The sequence below is a fragment of the Gallinula chloropus genome (genome assembly GCF_964237585.1).
Source record: "Gallinula chloropus genome assembly, chromosome: 18".
NCBI lineage: Eukaryota > Metazoa > Chordata > Aves > Gruiformes > Rallidae > Gallinula > Gallinula chloropus.
In genome coordinates, this window is record NC_140103.1 from 1,747,816 (window position 1) to 1,764,936 (window position 17,121).

Consider the following 17,121-nt stretch of genomic DNA (forward strand, 5'->3'; position numbering starts at 1 on the left):
ACATCAAGAAATACCTGCACAAAAAACCCTAAATCTATCCAAAGGTGGTTAGAAGGAAGAAGCATCTCCCATTTATTTCATGACCCACGACCCAGGAATTCAAGCCTATTTGATCTGGGCTAGCACTCTTGGAGAGTAACCATTTGTAGCCAGCTACACTGAAGGAATCCCACTTCTTTAAGGACAACTGGCAAAGACATTATGGCTGAACAAAGTAAAACGGTCAATAAGAACTCCAATTATATTGAGACACATTCACAATCCCTCCCAAATTTACCACCACATCACCTTCTGATTTCTTATGAAAGCAGCAGCATTCCTCAGCCATGTGCAGAGCAGCTCAGAATGTTACCATGATCACAAGGTGCTGGTGCCCAGGGATGTCTGTGATGGAGGGGACGGTGCTCTCCCCCTCTCCTTCAGGCTGACCAGTGCCACGCTGTGTGTCAGGACACTGCCCTCAGCAGGGCTGGAAACCCCAGTGGGAACACTCAGGCCATTTAAAAGTTTTTAAAGAATAAATGAGACAAATTCCCAGTCCAAATGGTGGTACCTGTCTTTCCCATGTCCTAGTCTAAGCTCCTGCCCAGTATGGCACAATGGACTGAAACCACTCTATGAATAAATAATTAATTTTGAGTTTATTTGGGTTTGGGGGGTTTTGCCCAAAAAGGCAGACTTTTCCTAACACACTTTTTCTCTTGACCACAGCTGACAATTTCCAACCTGCAAGATTCATTCTCCTTCTCACTTCATATAGGAATCTTTTCATTCATGCACCTTACATCCTCTGCTAAATCCCAAACCACCGCAGGACCGACGATGTGCCTCTCCCAGCACTGAGGCACCACTTTTACAGCCAGTTCAGAGAGAGCTGGCTCATCTCCCTGCGCTGTTGGAGCCTAAGACAGCACTGAGGCAGTTAATTTGCAAAGAAAGAATTTCTCCTGACTCACATTGTTATCCCAACACTCCCCAAATTCCTCAGACCCAAAGGAAAAAATACAGAGAGAACCCCTGCTGCCCCAAGAAAGCATTCTTCAGTGGAGTAGCAAGTTCACTTTAATCAGTGGAGGCAGCTTAAACCCAAGTTCATGGCAGATCTAAGCTGCCACAGAAATGTGTTTTGAACAGAAACATTATGGGAAGCTTCACAAAGTTGTTCTGTGATCCTAATATGAAGTAATAAGCTGTTTACCCAGCATGACTGTACTGGGATTAATTGACAAAGGAGGGGAGATTAATTGCTATTATTTCCCTGTCAGCTTCACTCCTCCACACGCACTCACTGATCTCACAGGCTGCTCCCAGCCTTTCACTGCGTTAATGTGTCAGAACTACCTCAGCTGAGACAAAGTCCTTTACCAAAAGTAATATCCAGAAGAGCAACCCAGATCTAATCCTCTTCGAGTACTAATGAACCCAAATTTGATGCAGCAGAATGAACTCTAGCACTCCTCTGCCCATCATCCTGTATTTCTGTCAGCTTTTCTGCCCATGAGCACACTAAGAATTGGAAAGGATTAAACAGATCTGCCATTTGGCAAAGCACAAGGGAATGCTGAACTCTGTGAGGGTGCTGGGGCACTGAAGGAGGGAAAGGGGCACATATCTGAGTGGGAATTCTGACAAGTAGGAAAACATTAAGCCATCTCTTTAGACAAGATCTCAGTCCATAAGCACAGCACTGCAACTGCCCAAGAAAGTAGCAATAAAGAACCCAGATAAAAGGCTATTTTCAAAGGCCTCGCCCATAAAACCAAATTTCTCTTGGCCTGAGCTTAAATTAGGAATCCAAAGCAAACAAGACTGGCCAGAAAACCACACAAAGAATGCAGCCCAGTCACAGGAGGTGTTAGCTAGGAGTGGAAGTACCTGTGTAATAGGTCTTCCCAGGAAAGAACTGGGCAGTTACATCAACATAGCTCAACCACAATGACCACAGAAGGAAAACAGAAACTCTTCCCATGCAACAAAGGCCTAGGGCAGTCTCTGGAATGCTGCTGCCTGCTACAAGAAGTTAAAAGGGGCAAGGTTTTCTTCTAGCTTCAAGTTTTTCTTTTTCCCACGAGATGGCAGCCTAGTAACACCGTGAAAAGGTAAATCCCCCTCAGAAATACCTAAATGCAAGATGATGCTGGGGACCATTTCCCTTATAAACTAGTTCCTGGTGTTAAATTGCTCCAAACAGGGAGCACACGTGGAATTTAAAGACGAACAAGATTGAGAACCAATATATTAAACGAGGGTGAGGTTTAGTATCAGTTAGCAGTGTGCCTTACCAGCTGAGTTGATGTGCAATATTCATTATCCTTAGTTTTTCAGTGAGAAAACTGAGACCCATTAGGGTCAGGCAGGGCATTTGTGTAAGAATCCAGACTCCCCATTCCCTTGTAAACAGAGGCGGCTTCATTTGCTCACATCACAAAGACCTTTTGACCTCCTAACACAGCAGATAACTGCCTTCACTGGCTCTTATCATCCAGGGGTGTTGGGGGATGGAGATGTTTTACAGATGTTTTATGTGCTGGTGATCCAATCTACTGCAATCAGTACCTTTTGACAGCTAAATGTTTAAGCACCTTTGATTTGAAGGCTGGTTTTGTTCACCTTCATAGTGCATGTATTAAAACTCCCACAGTTCTCCCAGTGAACTTTTTCTCCAGGACACAGATGCCCTAGATATTTTGGTCTTAGGCTCTTCTACGTAGTTGATCTTATGTCTCAAAATCTAGTTCATAGCCTATCACCTTATTTGACCAAAATCACATAGCTTTTTGGTGGCATTTGAGCCCTGAACCACAGCCACTGATCCCAGTCCTGCCCAGCAGCCTGGGCAACCTAGCACTGGAGTCCAATCCTGCGGCCAGGCACTAATTCAGCAGCCCAGCCATCCCTAACCAGAAGGACCTGGGTCCAGCCACCCCCCTGCACCAGCGTTACCTGAATACCCTGGTGGGCAATCACAAAGGAAGCCATTGATAAGGTCCGTGCAGAGCCCTCCGTTCTGACAGGGCTGGGACTCACACTCATCAACGTTGATAAAGCAGGTCTCCCCTTTAAAGAGAAAACACAAATAGGCATCTTAAGTGCACATGTGCATCAGTGAAGGAAATAACCCAACTGACAACAGCATTCAGAGGTTTTTTGCACTTTTTTCTGTCATGTAAAAATGCAGAGGAATTTCTTGAACTCCAGCTGTCTCTCCAGACACAGACAAACAGGCACTCCCACTGAAACATTTCATTTTCCCTAAGTGTGGAAAGCCCAGATGATTTTCTAGTGTCACAGAAGGGAGCAGTGGCAGGATCAGAACTTCTGAACCATTCCCATGTGTGCAATAGGGGACCAAACTGATTATCCTCTCAAAAAAAAAAAAAAAAAAAGAATAAACTATTATGATTTAGTTCCTCCTACCAGAGAATTTGCCCAGCTGTTAAATCCAGCCTTTTAGATCTATCTACCTAGACCAGGAAAAGGGTGATATTTCAGTTGAACATCCACAGAGCTTCTAGCTCCAAGAACAAGCTATCAAGAACCCCCTCTTCTCCTACCCACTCTGATTATACAGTTGCTCCACAGTCTCATCAAGGGAACACCCAGAATAGTTATCTGGGACTCCAGGGAATTACTTTCCTTTGATGAGGATTTTCACAGATACCCTGTAGGGATGAATTCTGCCATATGCATGAGGAAAGAATCCACCCTGGCATCTGCATAGCCAGAGGGCATCCATCACAGCACCTGGAAAGCACACAGGCTGTCCCTCCCCTGCAGACAGGCTGGCTGGACAGAGGATGACATTCAGCCACCATCTGCAACACCCCCTCCACGAATGTGCAGTGCACCCAATCAAGTACCACTTGTCAAGTGTTTTTTGTTGTGCAGGTAACACTGCCCCATCCCCATCTACTCCAACCAAGCGACTTCTAGGAGGTGCAGACAGGACGCACATTCGCTGTGCTGCTCACCTGCGAAGCCGGGCTGGCACCGGCAGAGGAACCCGGCGGCTCGGCTGTAGCTGAAGCTGCCGGGGAGGCCGGGCTGTGTGCCGTAGTAGGCCGGGTTGGATCGCTGGACACACACACCTCCGTTGAGACAGGGAGCTGGTGCACACTCATCCACGTCCTCCTCACAGTTCTGCCCTGTGTAACCTGCCAGGAGACACCAGTGTTGGCATCACACATGTCACTGGAACTAGGCTCCCAAATATTGTGGCTCCCTGAAGGTGAGAAAAAGACCCAGAAGGCACCACAGCTCCTCTCACAGGGAGTCCCAGGGCCCTCCCCTTTCCCCACTCAAATGCAGGAGCCAAATGATCAGTCTGAAGGGAAGTATTGCCACATGATCACAAAAACCACGATGGAAAATGGCAGAAAAGGGCAAAAGAAAATCAGATGGCTGAGAATCAGTGTGCATTTCCCAGCAACGAGGCCACCTGGGTTTTGGGGTGGCCTGTAAAGGGCAGCAGTGGCAGCCTCTGTTCCAGACAATGAAAAAAGAAGCCACATTGGACTATGATTATTCTTTAACTTCTTCCACACAGCAATTTCATGTGTGGTCTTCATTGCAGTGTCCCTACCTGGCCAGCAGGCACAGCTGTAGCTTTTGATCCCCTCCACGCACGTGGCACCGTTCAGACAGGGTTCAGAGGCACACTCCAGGATATCCAACTCACAATGGTCCCCCTCAAAGCCTGTGTCACTGCAGTCACAACGGTAGCTGTGGGACAGCAAAATGGCAACACATAATTTGATTGCAGAGCCCAGGATGAGGAAAGAGCAAATGGAGCTGTCAGTCCTCATACCCACTTGCGGGGCAGGAGGAAGAGACAGTTCCATCTGCACAAAGATGCCACTCTAGTGACAGGGCAGACAACCCTCCGCAGAGTCCAGGTTCACACCTCACCTGTGAAAAGGTAAATTCAGACACAGGGGTATGCTCTCAGCAGTCGCCTTTGCTGTTCATGCTCTGCAAATCCCTTCCCTTTGTATTTGCTATGTGAGCTGGAAGCAATGAGGAATCTTTTCCTACATTCCTTTGGGCACCCTCAGAGTTCTGCGGCTGGGAGGGGCCCCTCTCTCTTACTGCCATAAATCACACTGTTACTGCCACTGCAACCACCAGGATGCACAAAACCCTAAATCCAATCCCCCCTGCCACATTCCTACTCTTATTTTCAGAGGTTACACTTCAGATCAGTCCTGGTGTGTAACTGCCCAAACACCACTAATTTCTCACCTGTTGATGAGGTTGTGGCACGTGCTGTTGTGCTGGCACGGCTGGCTTACACACTCATCGATGTCCACCTCACACTGGATCCCCTGGTAACCTGGGGCACAGGTGCAGGTGTAGAACCCAACGTGATCTTTGCACGAGGCCCCGTTCTGGCAAGGGTCTGACTCACATTCATCTATTTCAGCATCACAGTTGATACCTTTGTTACAAAACAGAAATAGCCATGTTAGAACTCCAGAAAAGCTTGTCTGTGCTGCCTGGATTCTGAGCTGGAATCACAAAAGCCACGTTACCAACCCAAACTGGCCAGCACAGCCACCTGTTCTAATGCTGCCACGTAACATTGGGACCTCATGAACAGCATGCAATTCTTGCAAATTCTGGACCTTTAATTTTTATCTGCAACCAAACCTATTTTGTCTCATTTGTTTGGATTTTTGTCTTCTATCAACACGTAGAACAGTTTCCAGCACTTGTGAAGCTTTAGTCTCTTTCATCCAGGTTTGCTGAAGTAGCTGATTAGTCAGCACTCCACAAGTTACAGCCATTTCTGAGGAAGCCATAAAATCCTGATCTCAGATATACAGCTCTTAAAAACCGAATGAGAGCTGTTTCGATCCTCAGGTTTGGGATCCTCAGATGGCAGGAAGGGCAGGGATGAGAAGAGAAGATTCACACTGCTAGTCAGTGTTACTCCAACTCTTATATACAAGATAGCTCTTACAGTTGTAGTTAGACATGGCACTCTTCACTTGTGCTGTGCTGCTATTAATCAGATCCAGCATTCTACAGCAGAGGCAGTTGCATTTTGGGTATGGGAAAAGTGATCTCTACCTGCTTCTCCAAAACATTGTTCCATTTGTTTAAATAATGTTTGCAACTTGCTTTGAGATACCTAGGAGAAAAGCATTAAAGCAGTGCAAAACACTAATTACAGCGATACTAGATATTAGTAATTATTTTTTTTATGAAATGCTATTAGAAGTTAGGTGTTAGCTCCAGTGGTGTTAGTCAGGAATAACAGCAGGTCATACATTTTTGGCCCAACGTCTCAACTGTCCCTGACAGTGTAAAACCTCCTGCACAACCTCTGTGCAGCTATCTTACCATACCACATTTCACCTCTTCGAGGTGTCCATGGCCTAGCATCACCTCCAGGCCTTAGTCATTACAGTGGCAAATGCCAATCCATCTAATCTCCCCTTCTTGGCAAAGGCTCACCACATAGTGGATCTGGGCACCCTAATCCTGACGGAATGTGGGCCCCCTAATCTGCTGGGTCAATACCCACGCAACACTTCCTTCACCCAAATTCCAGCTGCAAGCACAACAGCTTGGCCTTGCTAGCCAGTGGTACCAGAACCTCTGGATGAGGAAACCAGGTCACTAAGCAAAGCCTCATATTTGATATCAGAATAACCTGGAGCACAACGAGCTCCTTCAGCTGCCTGGTCATTTTATCACTTCCTTGGCAGAGGATTCCCCCAATCCTGAGTTGAGGGTTCAGCATACAGATAAAAAGGAAACTGGTTTGAAAAGACAGCATTATGTTTGATACTCAAAATTAGAAGCAAACTTAAGAAAACACAGAAATTCCCCTTCTTTTTCTCCTTCATCTCTGGTCATTTTTATCAGAGTGAGTCAGCATCAGGGGCTGCGTTCCTGATGTTGTAACTTCTCCTCATTCCACTGGTAATCAGCAGCATTCCTTCACAGCAAACTAACTCTGTAAACACTTCAGTCTGACAACGAGGAAGGCTGAGAAAGTTCATGTGCTAGGTGGTACCAGGCAGGCATGGGGGCTGCACAATTGCATTCCACTCCGATAAGCAGGGCTGGGGAAAGGAGAACCCCCACTGCCTCCCTCACAGATAACTCACAGGTGTAGATTACTCTGTGAGTCACCATTAGCACAGATGCACAAAAGAGATACTTTTGTCACATGCCAAAAACCATTTTCTGGGTGTGAAATAACTGAAAAAGGCTTTTTGTTCCCCAGAGACTACTTCCCTCAGAGAAATCCTGCATGACAGGACAACTGCAGGCCCAAGGTGTTTCCAGGTATAGCTTATCTCTGCCTAAGTACATGTTCTCTGATAAGAAGTCTCTTTTCTTGTATTAATTTCCCTTAATTTCATACTGAGAGCTAATCACATCTACTTTCCATCTAGTACTCAAGTCTCAGACAATCCACCCACTTCCACTCTTAGATCCCTGTCTCTCAACACCCACACCATCCATGGAAACCAAAGCCTCAACTATTGCCTGGGAGCCACAACAAGACCTACACTGTTACTCACACACAGTACCAAATATGAGTCGTGCAAGAGAGATTTAGCCTCATGGCTGTAAAACAACAGCTTCTCAGGGCAGCTACCATCACTACAAGACACAGCAGCAGGCAAACAGTGCAACTACAGGAGCAGTGAGAGGTGACCCAACCACCCGGCTAGGACATGAGGATGAAAGGTACCTGTGTAGCCGGGGATGCACTGGCACACATAGTGATCCATCTCATTCAGGCAGGTGCCATTGTTTCTACAGGGCCGGGACGCGCACTCGTTGATGTCTATTTCACAGTTGTATCCTTGGAACCCAGGCACACAGAAACAGCTATACTCATTCACCCTGTCTCGGCAGATGGCTCCGTTCTGGCAGGGGTTGGAGACGCACTCATCAATGTTGTCTCTGCAGTTGGCCCCGGTGAAGCCAGGCTGGCAGATGCAGGTATAGTCTCCAGGGCCCTCGACACACGTCCCGTTATTTAGGCAGGGGTGGCTAGAGCACACAGAGCTTTCTGTTTGGCAGCCTTCTCCATTCAGTCCTGTTTGGCATTTACAAGTGTATCCATTTACACTATCTACACATTCAAAATGAGGGTCTTTACAAGGGTTGCTCTCACACTCATCAATGTCAACGTTACAATCAATACCTGTGAAGCCAGGCATACAGGTGCATTCGTACTCCAGGAGTCCAAGAGTCCTGTTGCAAATCCTTTGGGCAGGACACTCAACTCCAACGCACGCATCGTAGAGGAGTTCACAGTTTACGCCCGTGTAGGCTACAGGCTTCAAGGGGCAGGTGCACTGGTAACCCCCCTCCAAATCCTTACAGCTCCCACCATTTTCACACGGGGATGAGGAACAGCTGCTATCCTTTTCAGAGTATGAAGTTCCTGTTAAGAAAAGAGACTTTTTGTTAGTCAGCATGCATGGCCATAAAGAAGAAAGTTCTGCTGATCACCATGTACAACTCTACACTGCCCACCTAAACTCCACACTGTGAGGTGCTGTACAAGCTATTTGCTGAGAAGGAAACTGAAATCAGACATTTATTATTAAAAAAAAAGAGGACAAATAATATGAAGAGACAAAGGCAGTGCAAATAGAGACCTTCTCCCTTCGCAAAGGCAGCTTCTCATCCCACTGTGGCTCCATTCCAAGGTGCATAGGAGAGAAGCTGTGGGGTGGAGATACCCAGCCTGACTCCTGTACAATTGCTATAGCAATGGTACAGGAAATAGCAAATGGTATGTACAATTGAAATAGCAAATGGTATCTGAGAAACAACTACTGCTTCCGGCAAGGCAACCCTGACTTTGCCTTGCACTGGAAGTCAAGTGTTTAACCTGGGGTGTAGATGCCATTGGGTAAGTAGCACTTTGCCCTTTTTGCCAGCCAGGGACAGGAATCAGTGCCTGGAAACTCCACAAAAATGCAGGTGGATGGAGGCAGCTACTGGGACACTACCCCAGCTCACCACCCTGCACTGCTGCCCGTGGAAGAATGCTGTTTGCATGTGCCATGCTCCACAAGAAGGATTTGCCAGGATCACATCCCACAGCATCACTTCACCACTGACCTTACACATTCTCTCATTCATGCCATCATTATCCCAGCCCATTTTTGGCCATGCTTGCCTTGCTCTGGTGCACCTTCTACACACCCCATAGTTAATCTGTGACAGTGATTTTCTATCAACTCACTGCCCCATCAGCTCCTAGTCTCTCTGTACCTAAAGGTGGAAGCATCAACTTCAGGGCCTGAAAGGGATTTATAGGAGACTGGTTTACAAAAGCCTGCCCCTGCCCTGACCTCCCCCAAATTCCTCCCACCAAAAGACCATAGTGTTTCCAAGTCTCCTTTTAAGAGGCAGTGTTGAGAGGGGGGAGGGTGCTCAGGGGTTTAGACAGCCCTTTCTCTCCCTAACATCATCTCTAGAGCCCACTCTTCCCCTCCTCTCTCATGTGATGCTGGGGAGTCGCTGAGCATTGCACTGTCCAGCAATCTCATTATTCTGCCATCAACCCTTTTATTCTCAGATTCCCAGTCAGGCAGAAAACAAGGATGACGGAATCTGCCTGGAATCTCTGCAGCAATTAGAGCGGGAGCCCAGGAAACTATTCGCAAAAGAGCTTTACTAGGCAGGAGATACAAGCCTTTGTAGGCTTAATGAGTAACCAGTCCCAGTCTGCACTTTCCACAGGCCAGGAGCAGTCTGTGATTAAAAAAACCAGACCAACTCCACTGCAGGTTCAGAATGACATCGATTTGCAGCAGTCTCCATCTGCAAGGAAATACACTTTTCAACAGAGCCACCAGGTGCTGCCGGGACAGACAGGCTGGAGCCACTGCAAAGGCTGCACACAGGTTGCTGCTGCCACTGCAAGTCGATGGTCCAAATGAAACACCAAATCCCTCTGTCCTTTCCAAAGTTTTTTCCCCACAAACAGACCTTTAATGCCAGTGTCATTACTTACAGAAAGATTTGGTGACAAATATACTGTCCCAGAGTCACAGGCAAACGTATAGCCAGAGACCAGCCAAGCCAAGCAAACACAATGCTTGACTAGCAGGTCAGGCACCCTCCTGGGCAACAGCAACAGGGAGCAACAGGTCTCCTCTATGCTCACAACCACCACCGACTGCAGTGGTTCACGAGCTGCACGTGCTCATAGGCTGTGAATAACTAGTTGTGTACAGACCAGCACAGGAAGGGCCCAATTCTGCATCGTTACTGTCTTCGTTAGCTACTTCTTATGACCAAATACCTCCTCAGTTGTGCCTAAAAGCAACAGCATGACATCATTTTGGAGGTAACAGAGCGCTGCTCATAAGGCATGCATAGAGCAGGCTTTGAGAGCTGCAAGGTAATTTGCTAGAAATAAAACACTACCTGAATAACTTCAAGTTATTCAGTGAGCTGCAGCTTGCAGAGTGACCCAGGTGCCTGCCCTGCCCGGTGGGGGTTACAGGGGTATTAGCACCACCAGCTCCAAGATTAGCACGTGCACTCCCCGGTGTACAGCGTGCCTATACTAATACCAGAACATTTCCCAAGGACAGAGTAAGCTCCTGTGTCAATGAAGGATAACCCCAATGTTCCTTCAGAACAGAGTTTGCCACAGAGTGATGTCACAAAGGGGGATTTCAGCAGTGAGCACAACGCTTGTGACGTCACCAGAAGTTAAACACCGTGAAATCCCGCAGGAATTCAGTGTGCTAATTACTGGATATAAAGACTTAGACCAGCACCTGGCCTGGGAAAGAACACGGATGGTGTTCTTAGCTCTGGTTTTATTTCCATCCATCATCCTACAATGACAATACATTCCCTCAATTTTGGAATAGGTCATGATATGACTGGGAATAATCTGAATATGCACCAGATGCTAATAAGCATAATGAATAAATTAGCTTTCCCTGCTGCAAAATACACCGACCATGAAAACATGTAATTCAGACTATGCTGTTTCATGGAAATGGTGAAAACCTGGCCAAAGTTGTCACTAAATGACAAAAGTTTACAGTTTTACACAAAAGTAGTTGTTGCTGGATTAACAGTGGTATTTGGGATTTTTCCCTTTATGTGTCCCCAAAGAACATCAATCACTGATGTTTGTAAGTGAAAAAAACCCATTTAAAAATCTATTCTGGTCATACCATCCTGCAACCCCTCTCTGAAATGAAACTGGAGAAGACTGCAGCTTCTTTGAAGAATACGTTCCAGGCATTTAGGAGTGGATTAGGAGGAACTTCAAAGGCTACCAGTGTCACATATAAAGCATTCACTGAGCTCTGCCAGGACAGGTCTGGTTTTGCACTTTAAAGGTAGCTGACAACAATTTTCCCTAAACGTTTGTGACCTTTTTTGTCACTTTAAGGCAAAAAAAGCTGCATTACCAGGTTTGTTTTGAATAACTAGCTTTAAAAATGTTATACCTTTGCTAAAAGGTCTTGTCAAAGGGCAGTTGCAAAAGCAAGTTTTCCAGCCACAAAAGGAGAAATCAGAAATTCCTGAGCTGCTGGGCAACCTGAGATCCTCCTGGTAGTAACCTACAGTCTCTCTCCCAGAGTCCTGAGGAATCTCCCCAGGACAAGATGCTGTTGCACTGCACGGGGAGAGTTGTGAGAGCTGATAAAGACTGTGTGGGAGGGTCTCAGAGAGCTGTAGCAAGGCTTCTGTCCTTTTCTTCAAAACAAACCAACCCCCTTAACTTTGCCTGTTCTCCATTATCTCACACATGTTGTGAAATCCCCGCAGTAATTTCCCCCCCAACATTTCACAGCCTCCCCTCCATCCTGGCATTGCTGGCAGGAGGTTTTATTAGAGACCAATTCTGAGCTGCTAAAACAAAGCCTGGGACAAGGAGCTTTGTCCATCTCGTTTCCTCACTGCTCCTGAGATGCTGTTCAGCATTACTTACTGGTTTCTGTTCTTGGTTTCCACAGGTTTGTTTCACAAGCCCTTGGGACAGGTAGTAGAGGACAGATGCCCTCAAGCTGGGGATACACCCGACCTCATGGAAGACTGTTCACAACAAAGAGTGAGAAGAGCAGGGTTCCCAGCAGCACCCCCCAACTGTGCCACAATCTGTACTGAGTCAGAGGAACTCTCAACTGCCTCAGCTGTCAATGCTGAACCCCCAGGCTGATGCAATTCTTACCCTCAGGCTGTGCTCCTCATCACCCCAGCTCACTTCCCCCTAGAGAAGGATACTGAGGCCAAGGGTAGAGAGGAAACCTCTCCACCTCCAGTATCAGGGTAACACAACCACTAAATAAACTCTGAATAAAGGAATGGAAAGAGTTATGTCTCCATGACAACAGAAAAGCATGTGCTTATATTAGTAAATCCCTGCTGACCTCTGCTGATCTTTCCCTATCCTGGTCAGTGTAAAGGATTAGTGAAAGGCTACAGGCTATGACCTGTTCCCAGAATCCACACTCCAGGAAGGCTGGGCAGGTCTGAAAAGGGGCTTTCATGCTGTTCAGCCTCTCTCTCCCACCCTCACTAACTTTGGAAGAATAGAATATCTGCTATGGAAGGTAAAGGCAGAATAAAATCAAATCCTTCTTCAGAAGTGCCTCCAGTGTACTTGTCCAGGGAGCATACAAGGCATTTTTAGGTGGTTTTACAAGCCCCATTTCCTTCAAGACACAAAGATACACTAAACCCTTTCTTGCCAGACCTAAGCAAAGCACCTGCTCCTACTAACACTAGCATCTGAAAACAGGGCCCTGAAGTTCTCTGTGATTACTGATAAGCTCATGAAATGCTAATAATTGGCACTGATTTTTCACCTAGCCTAAAACATTCCATGACCTGTGTTCCTACTTCAAATGGGAACAGGCATTCTTGACAGCTGCTTTACAGGGGCCTTTTTTATTCAACATCATGGGATGTGGGCATGGGAAACTTTCCAAAATATCAACCTTTGATCACAACAACCACTAAGCTCATGAGCTGCAGCTGCTTGCCACCTCTGCCAGCCATAAGGAGCAGCTCTGCTCAAGTGGCTTGTTCCCTCTCACCCCAACCATTCCCCATCAGCTTTTGTTTGCATTTCCCAGTCTCATGCTCAGGTGATGTGACCACAGGATCAGGTATATTCAAACCCCCTCAAGATCCTGGTGCCCAGAGTAAAGTTCTTTCTCTCAACTTTTCCATAGCAACAATTTATTATTTTAATTGTTATGCAAATTATATAAGATGATACTATCTGCTGGCTGACTCTAAACATCATTGCTGTTTTCTCAGGTCATCAGCTTACCAGATCTGACAATCTCTGTGAAGTGAGAGATGATGCTTGCTTGACAAGTAACCCCTCAAAGATTAGGCAATCATAGAGCAGTGTTGGCATTCAGCAGACAGCACCTCTAAGACACCACTGAATAAACAGCCCAGCAAGATGCTAGGGATCCTGGCAATGCCTAGAGCATCTTCTAGCAGAGACGTTTTAAGAAGAGCCTTACTCTTCATGGCTTTGATACATCGTGCAGAGTTTTGGTAGATGAAGCACACAAGCACAGGACTTTGGCCAACCACCACTTGGACACTAATTTATAAACCTCTAGTGAAGTCCCTGCACACAGCTCAGACTGTAGTTTCTCCTACCCAAAGTTTGACAGACATTATATGTTCATCACTTCCCAGCCTACTTCTGACGTCATTTTTCTTCGTTACCAAAGACCAGCAAGGTCCTGCCCACACCACCTGTGTGTTACTTTTGTGGTGTGACAGAGCTTTTCCATACCAGAGACACACACACAACCTCCTAGTGTAAAACATTCCTGTGTGTAAAGGCCCAGACCACTAGACTCTCACTGAGGCATGAGAAGATGTGGCTCAGTTTCCCCTTGTGAAATACACGTATTGACCCCCTCAAAGAGGCTGGATGCTGATTCCTGGCTCTCTCCCACCTGGCCTGCCCAGCACACTGCCGAACGGTGCTGAACAGTGAGCAGTGATGCCCAGGGCTGAGCAGTGCCCATACCACAGGCAGAGGCATTAACAGTGCTAATCAGAAATAACACTCCAGGGAACTAAGCTTCCTCCTAACCCAGAGCAAGCAGCCTGCTCCCTCGTTTACATTACCTGTTCACCTTTTAACACAGATTTGAAGATGCAACTCCTATTACCATGCTTCTAGAACCTGGAGGAAGACAGGAGCTATACATTTGTGGTTTATAATAGCGCTGCATATATTGCCTCAGTTACTCTTTGATCCTCTGTGCTCATGACACCCCAGTATTTTCCCTTAATAAACACTCCTCCAAGCTGACCTTCACAGTGGTTTACATATTCTCTGATCTCTCAGCCATTTCAACAGATCAAACACTGAGACTGGGGGTTTCCTGTGTATTCAGTTAACCAGATTGAGTCACAGGCTTTAATTTCCAATTCTTATTTAAATATACTGACCACCAACAAAAGAGCTGAAAAGATTGTATCTCTCTCCAGGTTTTGAAGCTAGCAACACACTGTCTGTAGGTCCAAGCTAATCTCAAGAGCTCACAGTAGAGCAGATAGCAAACTGCCAGAATAAAGGTTTGTCTACATATTCTCTCCCAATAGGCATCCAAAGCATTTCCAACCCAAAGGTATGTGAATTATTGTGTTTGTTGCTGGCCAGAGTTGTGGGAACAGAAATGAGTAGACACTCAGTTCTGCCCTCCAGAATCTCCTTCAGAACACAGCAACTGAAGCTGAGAGCCATTCTGCCCATTCCCCAGGCAGCAGCAGTAAAGCTGGAGTCACATGCTGAGCCTGTCCCACTGTCCTCTGGAGTTTATTTTGAAGAGCTGAGGACAGTGTGGATCTGGCTGCAGGACAGTCTCACACTTACAGCCTGTAATGGGCCATCTGGATCCTCGGAATCCTCTCCAGAAGTTCTGAACAAGTAACTTAGGCACTTTGCTTTAATGACATTTAGACTCAGATAAAACAACAGTAGTCATACACTTCACCAGGGCAAAAAAAGGCATCTCCTTATGGCCTTAAAATTCTAAAAGTGCTACACAAATCCCACCATTCACTAGAGTTAAAACCTGGCAGAATCCCCTTGCAAAACAGGAGCACGTGGGAAGACTATGGAAATCACTGCTTCCCTTGAGCTTTACTGGCTGCATCAAGATGTGGCATCCACCTGCACTCCGAAAGAAAACAATGTCCTCAGTAAATCACTGTTCCAGAAAAGAGCTTTGCCCAGGAGCAACAAGCAATGGGTGCAGTGGTCAAACAGCACAGAGCCCCAGAAACACGCCAGCTCTCTGGCAGCCGCACGCTGAGCGCTCCGCACATGCAACGGGCCTTTCGCACAATAGAAGCCACCACCATACCCTCACACTCCAAACCAGTAGCTATGGTTACTCCATACAAAAGACAGTCCTGCTGCTTCCCTGTGGCCAGAGGAATTCCAGGCACTTGGAGTGAATGCACCAGACAAAGAAGCTGGTACAGGCACAGAGAAAAAGGAAGGAAAAAAAAATCAGACAGAAATAAAAACCTCAGTCATAGTTGGGGGTGATCAGAACAAGTGAAGTTTAGAGGCTTCAGGGAAGAGGGAAAAAAAGACTGCTGGGAAATCAAAGGAAAAGCTGGAAACTTTCTCCAACTCTCAAAAAGTACATAAGCATCACCCATTGCTGTGAGAAACTGCCCAATGCAGCTCAGTGGGTATTTGCAGAGAAAAGGCACTACGACCAAACTTTCTGCATGTCCTCCACATTTTACCTCCACTTCTTCCTGTCATTGATCATTCCTGTCCTAGTGGAAACCAAGCAGGACTTTTATGTACAGGTGCTGGCCTGGCAGTGCCAAGGAGAGGATAAGGACAACAGTTCAATCCCAATCATACTTTCCAGTAAAAGGTTGGACCGGTTCCTGACATGACCTTGTAATCTCTGGATGACTGAAACAGATGTCCAGGCCCAGCAGATCTCCAGGCACCCATTCCTGAAGAAACAGAAATCTGTTTTTCCAGGGAGCATAAGAAATTGTCTACAAGGGTGACTTTTGGAGCCCAAAGACATGACCACGTGAACTTGAAAAATCCCAGTGTACTCAAGTATATTCTTTCACTATAAAATAAGTTCTCAGTGTGGAACAAACAAACCAAAAGCCTCCCTCAGTGTGACAAGACTCTCTTGTTACCTTACCACTATTTGTTACCTCGTTACTACTTGTGCTTACAGGATGGATCTGCGTTATTCTAAATTTCTAAGTGAGAATACTCATGTGTTGCCTTCTCCCCCCACGTTTTGTACCAGAGGTGCCGGGCGCTTCAACATCTCTGTACAGTCCCCTAGGTGCACTCCTCTTTTGCCCAGGTCTATTGCTAAATCATGTAGGCTGGCAATAAAGCTCTGTGCTTCTTCTGTATGGGCAGAGCCGTGAAATTCAAAACTTTTCAGTGAAGAGAACTGTTACTATCACAGCTGAACACTTGGTAACACAGGAGCACACACACCTTCAGCGGCAGCGAATAATCGCATCCTACATGTTCACGGGGAGAAGGATGAAAGGACACATGAAACAAATAGAAGGACAAGCATTTCCAGATTGAGATGCCCGTTTGTTTTCCAGACAAAATAGTTTTGAGGGTTCAAATCTAACTGTGAGGGGGACATTTCGTGCGGGTCCCTTTGCAGGTCAGACGCGATCCAGAGTCACCGCACGGCAGCCGGGTAAGAATGGGACACGGGAGACAGAAACTTACCCCAACACAGGAGGAAAAGCGGCAGGAGGAGAGCAGCATTGCACGCCCTGGATGCGGCTTTCTTCAGTTCCATGACAAGTCTAGGAGCGGGCGTTGCGAGCGCCTAGCCGGCCAGCACCGGCTGCCCGCGCATCGCGGCCGGCGGGACGCTCCGCTCCGCTCGGCTCCGGCTCCGGCTCCGCTCCGGCCCGGCGGGGCGCGGCCGCGCGGGGACCAGCACCGAGTGCTGGACAGAGGCTCCGCGCGCTCCCCGAACAAAGGCAAAACGCTGCCTGGATCGCACGGACCGAACTGCGCGGGGCAGCGCCAGCCGCACTGCCGGGCGGGCGGCCGCGGGGGTGGCGGGCCCGGGAAGCCTGGGAGCGGAGCTGGAGGGACGGGAG

At 47.1% G+C, this 17,121-nt stretch overlaps 1 protein-coding gene across 1 annotated transcript in view; it reads right to left on the bottom strand.

Annotated features, from left to right (window-relative positions):
• Positions 1–16,811, bottom strand: part of CRB2 (crumbs cell polarity complex component 2) — a gene marked incomplete at both ends in the record, with an annotated part of 31,847 nt that extends 15,036 nt beyond the window's left edge. The window contains 6 exons of the mRNA XM_084272615.1: positions 2,944–3,057; positions 3,972–4,154; positions 4,583–4,722; positions 5,242–5,437; positions 7,712–8,413; positions 16,739–16,811. Coding sequence (XP_084128741.1) covers positions 2,944–3,057; positions 3,972–4,154; positions 4,583–4,722; positions 5,242–5,437; positions 7,712–8,413; positions 16,739–16,811 — 1,408 coding nt within the window. The remainder of the gene's footprint in view (positions 1–2,943; positions 3,058–3,971; positions 4,155–4,582; positions 4,723–5,241; positions 5,438–7,711; positions 8,414–16,738) is intronic.
• Between the last annotated feature and the right edge of the window lie 310 nt (positions 16,812–17,121).